The 8436-nt window shown below is 37.4% G+C and overlaps 1 protein-coding gene across 2 annotated transcripts; it reads right to left on the bottom strand.

Moving 5' to 3' along the window:
• Positions 1-69: 69 nt before the first annotated feature.
• On the bottom strand, positions 70-7827 carry LOC103699427. 2 transcript variants are annotated; one of them, XM_008781458.3, is made up of 7 exons: positions 6923-7827; positions 4927-4989; positions 4603-4739; positions 3873-3910; positions 3715-3763; positions 2589-2753; positions 70-503 (listed from the first exon to the last, which is right to left on the bottom strand). In XM_008781458.3, the coding sequence occupies exons 1-7, from the start codon at positions 7300-7302 to the stop codon at positions 409-411; spliced, it is 927 nt and encodes a 308-aa protein (XP_008779680.2). In that variant the 5' UTR covers positions 7303-7827; the 3' UTR covers positions 70-408. The 2 variants fall into 2 exon arrangements, with proteins under 2 accessions (XP_008779680.2, XP_008779675.2); XM_008781453.3 differs by having other exon boundaries at positions 70-575; positions 6923-7817.
• Positions 7828-8436: the final 609 nt, after the last annotated feature.

Below are 8436 nucleotides of genomic sequence, written 5' to 3'. Positions count from 1 at the left end.
TGGTAAATTTTTTGATTAATTTGATAATGCCACAGCGTATAGAATAAAATATTTGTTTAACTCAGTTTATGTGCCGAATTGTAAATATTGCTCTCATTAAATAAATAACCAAAATGTCAAATTACACCCCACTACTGCTGTCATACAACCACCCTGTAACAAAATAACAGTTAATTGCTGTTATTTATCTACCCATCATGTATGACACCAATGAAGCTTACAAATGATATGTAAAGGTCGCAATCTAGTCATACAAACTAAGTTGCAAAATTTATCAAAATAAATTCAGATGGAAGATATTCACATAGCTTGAGATGGATGGTGATCACTATTGAGCTGCAGAATGCAGTGTCATTATATTGATTCGCCTTAGGATATAACAAGCACGCTTGTCAAACCACTCAACTACTAGCCACTAGCTGTATAATCTTTCAGCATCAGTATCTCACCACAGAACTTTTGAGGCACTTGCTCCAGGTCTTTCCCTTCTTGCCATGCTTGCCCTACCAAAACCCCCGGTCCAGCATGACGTACATAAACAACCAAATGATCATTGAATGGCCAAGGGTGTTTTGCTGAAGTGTGAAAGGGAAAAAAGAAAAGATAAAGATGAAGAATGAAGAACAGGATGCGCCATTAGTAATGGAAAATATAAACTACATTCCAAGTTATCAATAGGATAAGAGCAAATGGTAGATATATAACACTTTAGCATAGCACGTGTCAAACAAAAAAATTGCATAAATGCAGGTTAGAAATATATGCATAATGTATGAAGTTATCAAAATAGAGCATTTTATGGGAATACCAAGTGTTGCTCGTTATGTGAAATTTGAAGAAGAAAACATTGGTCAGTAGGTTCACCAACCGGACACATCTGTGTAAATGAAAATACGCACCTGGTCTACTCTTTCCAACAAACAACTTAGGAACGAAGCAACCAACCACCGTAGATGGAGACAAGCCAAAGACCATGAAAAAAAGTGTAGAAAATAACAAAGTAAAATATTCAAGATAAAAATTTGAACTCTTCTGTACCACTTATATTACCATCAGTTTAAAATATTCCCTAAGGGACACAGGAAACCAATTCTACAGCTAGCTTATATAGCTGAGATTTATTCCAGTTGCAGTTTACCGAAAAGCAAGGATGGACAAAGAAGCTGTAATATTCAACTTGATTAACTTAATTGTGATGCCAGATTATCAGGTGAGAATGGAAAAGTGCGAACTTGACAATCAAGAAGTACAGGCAACTCAGAACCAAGAATATCAAATTCTGATATATTAACAGGAAACTAATTCTAGATAATAATGCAAGCACAATTCTGTCAACTATTTCATTATTCAACATAGTTGGGCAATGGTCCAAATGAAAAGAGAGAATATACCTATTCCGGTTTAGGTTTTAAGACTCAATCCAACACACAGGTACAGGTGCAAACGAGCTAAGCTGAGTATCAGGCTGCTCGGGATTAGCTCAATGTTTAAAAAGGTTGTTCTAACTCAGCTCAAGCTTGAACCGAGCGTATGGTGTTCAAGCTCGGTACATACAAGCTGTGACCTGAGCTTTTATGAAGCCAAGCCAACCAGAGCTTCCCTTTCTTTTTTATAAGCAGCTGATGGTCAAGCTCAGCTTGTTTATGAGCCAAGCTCTCAAATCTGTATAAGCTTGGCTCATTTTTTAACAGAACCAAGCCCAAATAAGTGATTATAAAACTGCTCTCGAGCTGCTCTAAATGAGCCGAGCTCTTGAATCTGTTTGAGCTTGGCTCTTTTTCTAACTGAGACAAGCCCAAATGAGCCATTTCCAATCCCAAGCTACTCATGAGCAGCTCGGATTGTTTACAGTCCTACCAACGGTTCATATGTCTTGACTTTGGATGAGTTGAGCCTCATTCCAGCCTAACACATGGAAGATTCTTGTCAACCCAATTTAACTAGAACCTGAAGTTTACACGAGGCCAACCATTCAGTAGTAATTCTACTCAAGAATTTAATTCGAGATCAACGGATCCGAAGTTGGATTACCAAAATTATGGCAGTGATAATGTTTTAAATTCTATAAACTTCAGTCATCTGTGTTCCTACTTATTTAAAAGGTAAGGCAACTTGAATAAGCTTAACATGCAAACTTAATCAGACAATGCAAATGAAACTATAAATAGAAAAATCAATAAAACTAAGTTAGTGATAATTAATGAAATATATAATCAGAATTGCTGCTAAGTAATGTTTTTGTTTTTAAAGCAAAAGAAAGAATGGCAAAGCTGCATATAGTTGCCGCTCTTTCAGTTTTTTATATTGGTGTAGAAACATGGAATATTTTAATACTAAAAATAAAACAAGTAAAATATTTGACATTGCAGGTGATTTTTATAAAAAAGAGGGATGATGAAATTTAAATCAACCATTGGTTAGAGGATTGAGATGTTTAACATATGCAACTACATCAATGATTAATAGATAGTAGTATTTACTAAGTGGATCTGTTTAGGTAATGAGTCCCAATGGGATCAATCTACAATTTGAACTCCTGAATTAATGCTAAAAAAGCATTTCTTTCTTCAACTGATAGGTTAGTGTACCTGCTTTTGGGAAGCCTTTGGGAAAGTTCTGGGGGTCAAAAAGCCCATCACCAAACTCATATGCCACATCACAAGGTTGTTCTGTCGGCATAACCTCTGTCACCTGTCTCACTCTGAAGTAGAGTGGATTATAAAGATTTGCTAAACCGAATGGAAATGATCCACCTGGGGGAAAGGGGAAGCAGATTATAGATACTTGTTACGAGGGTCAAGACAGCATCAAACCTTGAGCAGAAACAAACAACAAGTTGACACTATGGATTTAGCAAAAGCATTAGCAAATGAAAATGAAGCATCAAGAATACAGCAAATTGATTGTTTTCAACATTCAACACATATTCTTCCCAGTCCTTAACACAGGTGCATGCGCACACGCACACGTACACACACATACAGTCACACACACATAGGAAGATACTGAGTTTAGTACATTAACAAACTCCCAGGGATACTTTGCATAAGATTGATATTATTATGAAAATACCATTGATGCATTTTGTCATCAAGAAATTATTAGTATAATTCTTTCAGATCCATTGAAATAATTCTTAACTTTGCATGAGACTTGAATGCCAAAGAAATATACAAATGTCTTAAGAAATATAACAAATGTCTGTCTTAATGACATTTGATTTGGATTGTTTGAAGAAAATTGATCCAAGGCAATGGGATGCTTTTGCATAATTATCCAACTTTTTCCCAAGTTTTTCTTACAGTTTAAGGATTATATTTCCAGTAATTTTCAAGATTGATAGAATTATAAAAATACCAGTGATGCATTTTGCTATAAAGAAATTATTATTATAATTCTTTCAGATACATTGAAGTAATTCTTAACTTTTTGGATAAGACTTGAATGCCAAAGAAATATACAAATGTCTTAAGAAATATAACAAATGCCTGTCTTAACTACTTATTTTGATTGTTTCAAGAAATTGATCTAAAGCAATGGATTATTTTAAGCAATGATGCAGACCAGAAATGAAGACATCTGTGTTATGCTGCTGACACAATTGCTCTTTAATTTGGAAAAAAAAAAAAGAACCCAAATAACAAACAGAACTGCTCTTGAAATGTAGGATAGGATGATGAATAGCATAAATAATATCATTAGTAAAAAAGTTACCAACGATTATACGTCCATAGGTGCCCCCATCCTTGGCCCGAAAAATAACCTGAGCAGTTTTAAAATTGGATAACACCAGAAACATTTCCAAAACAATTGACAAGATACGCATCAGGACATAAATATAGGCATCTAGTAAGTTTTGTGGGGAAGTTTACCTTATTGAAGTCATTAAGCCAAGCAAATGGCAAAGGCCCTGTTTCATTGTTGAAAGAGATGTCATCAAATAAGCAAAATATTTAAAACACAAGGAATATGCTTAACAGGATGGAACAACATATAACTAACATGGTTTATTAAAAAACAAAAGAAAAGAAAAGTTGGAAAAAAGTTATCTAACCAAGCAGTTTGGTTGTTGCATATGCAAATGTACCCATGATAATACAAAATGTTTGAGTAATTTAATAACCCAATAGCCAAATACATCCACTCACTGCATGAATACAATCAAGAGGATGTAAAGAAATAAGATAAGAAAGATATATGGTAGATGCATAAGTACAAAAATAATGAAGACAGGCTAGGTAAGATAGATGTTAGAAAAGTGTCATCCTTGTTAAAACTAAAATTTGAACTTCTTCCAACAGCACTAAACCATAAAGATGTAAAGTATATTGAAGTACATCTGTATTACATGTATGATACAGCACAAGAGAAAGGAAAGACCTGACATGAAATCCAGACAAGTACCTTTTAATCTATACACTGACCATAACTATACATGATTTGCATGATAAGCGCTTAAACCACAATACTTTGACCATTTTGATGCAAGTGCAGTGATTCCAGAATGATGTTTGATGTCAAATTTCAGAATGGTTCAATATCAGTTAACTAAGAAGACAACGGATTTAACAAAATAAATCTACAATTATTGACCAGAAGTACCTTTGCTTGTTCGTCCACTCCAAACTTCAATCATTATTGAATCTGCTTCCAGAGAGAACAATGTAGATGCTGTTTGCTTGGCCAGCTTAGCATCGTGGTAGCGTTGCCCAGCTAGTTCCCAAATCCTAGATATATGCCTGCATCAGTCCAAACAGTTTATATCAAAATCACAAGTTATCTACATGCAAAAGCATTTGGAGACTGTCCATTATCCATGAACTACAAAATTACAATTGAAGATTTGAAGTACTAGTAATGTTGCATGCATTGCAAAACGAATGATTGAAGTAACCAATAAACTCACTCCAGAGATATTACAATCACCTAGCTTTCAGCGTATAAATCAACCGATGCCGCCTTTCTTCTGGAATATCTCCAATTTTCTTCCTGTAAATGAGGAAAGCATCATTTCTTGAGATCAATCCATAATAAACATGAATGAAAACTATATTTGAAGTGTGATTGAATGTAAGCAAATTAAACAGAAGATATAACAAACATGTGAAATAACAAACCAAAGAGAAAACATTCCATATGTTTACCATAGATGATGCAAAACAGCTCAGCATGACCTGATGTTCATGTTTGAAGTTGTAATAAACTTTCTTCTTTCAATAAATTCCCTCTCTAAGGAAATCACTCCTGCTGAGGCTCTTTCATACATAAGGATAGAATGAAAAATGAATGCAAATTAACCAAATGTTGAAGTGTATCTATCAACTTGTATATATATGTAAAAAAATCATGGAATCACAACCATCCATCACATCTCTGGCCTCTTGAATCTGTCATATGCATCAGATGTGCCTAGTAATATTTACTGGTAAAAAAAATGGGTTAAGTACAAGAGACAATGTACCATTGGACGATGGTTGTTGCTTTTCAGAGTCCTTGGCACTCACTAATGACATAAGAATGGAATTTACAGGAATTGCTAAGACATATAGTTGCATAAAAAGTAGTAAGGTACATGGTGAAGACTGAAGCATGCTAACAGGTGCATATTTGATGGTATGTGCATAGGAAATTTTCGCTAAGGCTTTTTGTCATGATCTTTGTATAGTGAAAGGGAACAGTTAATTGCTTTGGACTGCAATCAGTGATTTGGCATATCATAGTAGGTTCCTTTGTTAAGGGGAACTTCCATAGATGCAAAGTTTTGAGAAGTTACAATCCGTTCATGCTGTTGTATAAGATAGATTTCTTGCTTGTATCTTGCAAGGGAATTGATAAGATACTTCAGACATCAAGTCTCTAGCAAGAGATGTTTTGCGAAGTTCTGTCTCTCTGCTGTAAGTAAAATTTTCATGCAGCTCCATTTCTAATCTGGATCCTGCTGTATTAAAGGGATATTTATGATGAAATTGCATCCCAGATCTACTGGATATGATTTCTAGATTAGGGTTCAAGAAATGGTGCATGCCAAATAAAGTGATCCTACATATACTTACCCGAAGGCGTGAGTTAATTAAAAACCTTCTCTCCTTCAATACATATAGAAAGAGTAAGATACCAGCAACTTACAGCTGTTGTTGTGGAATTTCAAGAGAAGTACAAAGAACACTGAAGAATCTGGAACTTCCTGTTCAATGCAAATTACATAGGAGAAACCCAGCACCGTCAATAGTTGGGAAAAAGGAATTCTAAATGGAGGGGAATGGCTGAACTAAGCTTTGCTTGAAACAGTGTGGATATAGATAGGTAATTCACGGCCGATGTAGCTTGGCTTTAATTGTTTGCTGTATATTTTTGCTTGATTTTTGGCAGCCACATTGTTGGGCCTGTCACTTGCTTGTATGCTGTTTTGATTAAACCATATCTGCTTCTGGGTAGTGGAAGACATATATATCATTTTTTTTTAATCTAGAAGTTCCAGGGTTCTGATCTTTGGGCAGTTAGGAAAAGAAAAAGAAAAGGCACTATTGTTCAAAATCAAAAAGAACGAACAACGGTCATGCCTTTTACTTCCATCCAACACCCTGAGGATAGTGTAATTACTGCCAAAGGTCAGTGATTACCAATTAATCAATCCATTGGCAATCAGTTGAATAATCAAATGCCAATTGCGACTCCAATTCCAAAAGGAAAAGTAACAGCATGAGAACTATTGTCGAAAACCAAATCGAACAAGCAAGATCGTGCCTCTACTTCGAACCAGCACCTCAAGAACCGTGGAATTGTCGGAAAAGGTCAATCTCTTTCCAGTTAATCAATCGATTGGCAGTTAATATAAGAATAAAAGGTCAATCATTCCAAGTCGAATCACAAACTGGAAAAAGAACAGTATGTACGAAGGAGAACTGTGGATCGCCAGGCTCACCAGAGATAGGCGGCAGGGTTGTAGGAAGCTGGGTCGATGGGGATGAGCTCCTTGGGAGAATCGAGGAAGCTCACTACGTCTTGCTCATCGAGATAAGCTCTCCGTCCAGTTGGAAGCAGTTCGTAGGGCTTGTCATCCCACGGCGACAGGCTTTTCCCTCCGCACGCCCTCGGCGACGCCACGACCGCTCGCCCGAGCGCCCTCGGCTTCCCTCGGAGCTCGAGGGAGCCGCTCCGAAGCTTCCAACCGAGAGAAAACCTCGAACGAAAGGCGGGATAGCAAGGGGAAGGAGACGGCGTCGTGAAATTTTGGAACCCTAATCCTAATTTGAAGGGTTTCAGGGGGAATTGGGAGGAGGAGGATACGACTCCGGGATCCATTTGGGGACGTGGCTCAAAGGGAAAGGGGACAAGCAGGGTTTATGTGCTCAGAGAAAATGGAGAAAATTGCGTGCAGGCCAATGAGGGAATCGTACTTATTTAGCGATCTCTTGGGCAAAATCCAAGCTTCGTTAAGACTATAGCAAGGTCCGTAAATTAAGAACCAACTGGTTGATGATCCATTGCACCCATCACCGGATGGAGGCTAAAATGCTAATATGGAGTAGAGCATTTAGGAACGGGTAGAGAGTTGGCAGACTAGATCTCTATCTACAAGGGAAAGATCGACTCTGGTGAAATTTGTCCTTACTTCTAAACTGGTCTATCTTATGTCCAATATCATTATGCCCAGAATCTTTCTTATAAAATTAGAGCAGATGTTCTGAAACTTTCTATAGAGTTTGCATAGTGGTAGGCGCGGGGTGCATCTCATTTCTTGAGGATTGATCTGCCAGCCATTGTGAGATGGTCGACTAGACATCCAGTGCTTGTTGGTCAGGAGAGAGATCATGATAATTAGGCATACTGCGAGGTATTTACTTGAACTCGATAGTCTCCGAAGTTTTTTGATGAGAGCTAAATACAACCCATGGACCTCAGTTGCTGATATTCATGTTGGTCAAAATAGCTCCTTCATCTGGAAAGACATCTGTGTGCATGCATCAACGGTGATGGCTAACATGAGATGGTTGATTAGGGACGGGCAAAGGATGAATGTGATGAGGGACACTTAGGTATATAACCCCAATTTGAGATAGTGGTCGACCATAGTCAACACTGAGATAACGGATAGTATGCAGGTTTGTGACTTTTCTTTATTTGGAGAGAGGAGGTAGAGCACTAACTTGGTTGCCTAGCTGTTTGGGGCAGTTGACCAAGAGGGTGCGGTTTCTCACGATCCCTAAGTATAGTGCTCTCAATGTGAGGGTCTGGAGATCCACCTACAACCTGAGGGTGAAAGGCAAGGACCTTTATAATCTCTTTTGAGAAGAGTTTACACATAGGCAAGATTGTGCTTCGATTTAGAGGCTTGGTGTCTACCCGAGAATGGCCATGTTTATCTGAAAAGTAGCATGGGGTCATCTTTGCGACCAAGGGTGTTCTAAGCAAACGAAGGATAAACATCCCACCAGC

The sequence above is a fragment of the Phoenix dactylifera genome, chromosome 1 (genome assembly GCF_009389715.1).
Source record: "Phoenix dactylifera cultivar Barhee BC4 chromosome 1, palm_55x_up_171113_PBpolish2nd_filt_p, whole genome shotgun sequence".
NCBI classification, from domain to species: Eukaryota; Viridiplantae; Streptophyta; class Magnoliopsida; order Arecales; family Arecaceae; genus Phoenix; species Phoenix dactylifera.
The sequence above is the reverse complement of the archived record's forward strand: the minus strand, read 5'-3'. Positions and strand labels throughout refer to the sequence as shown.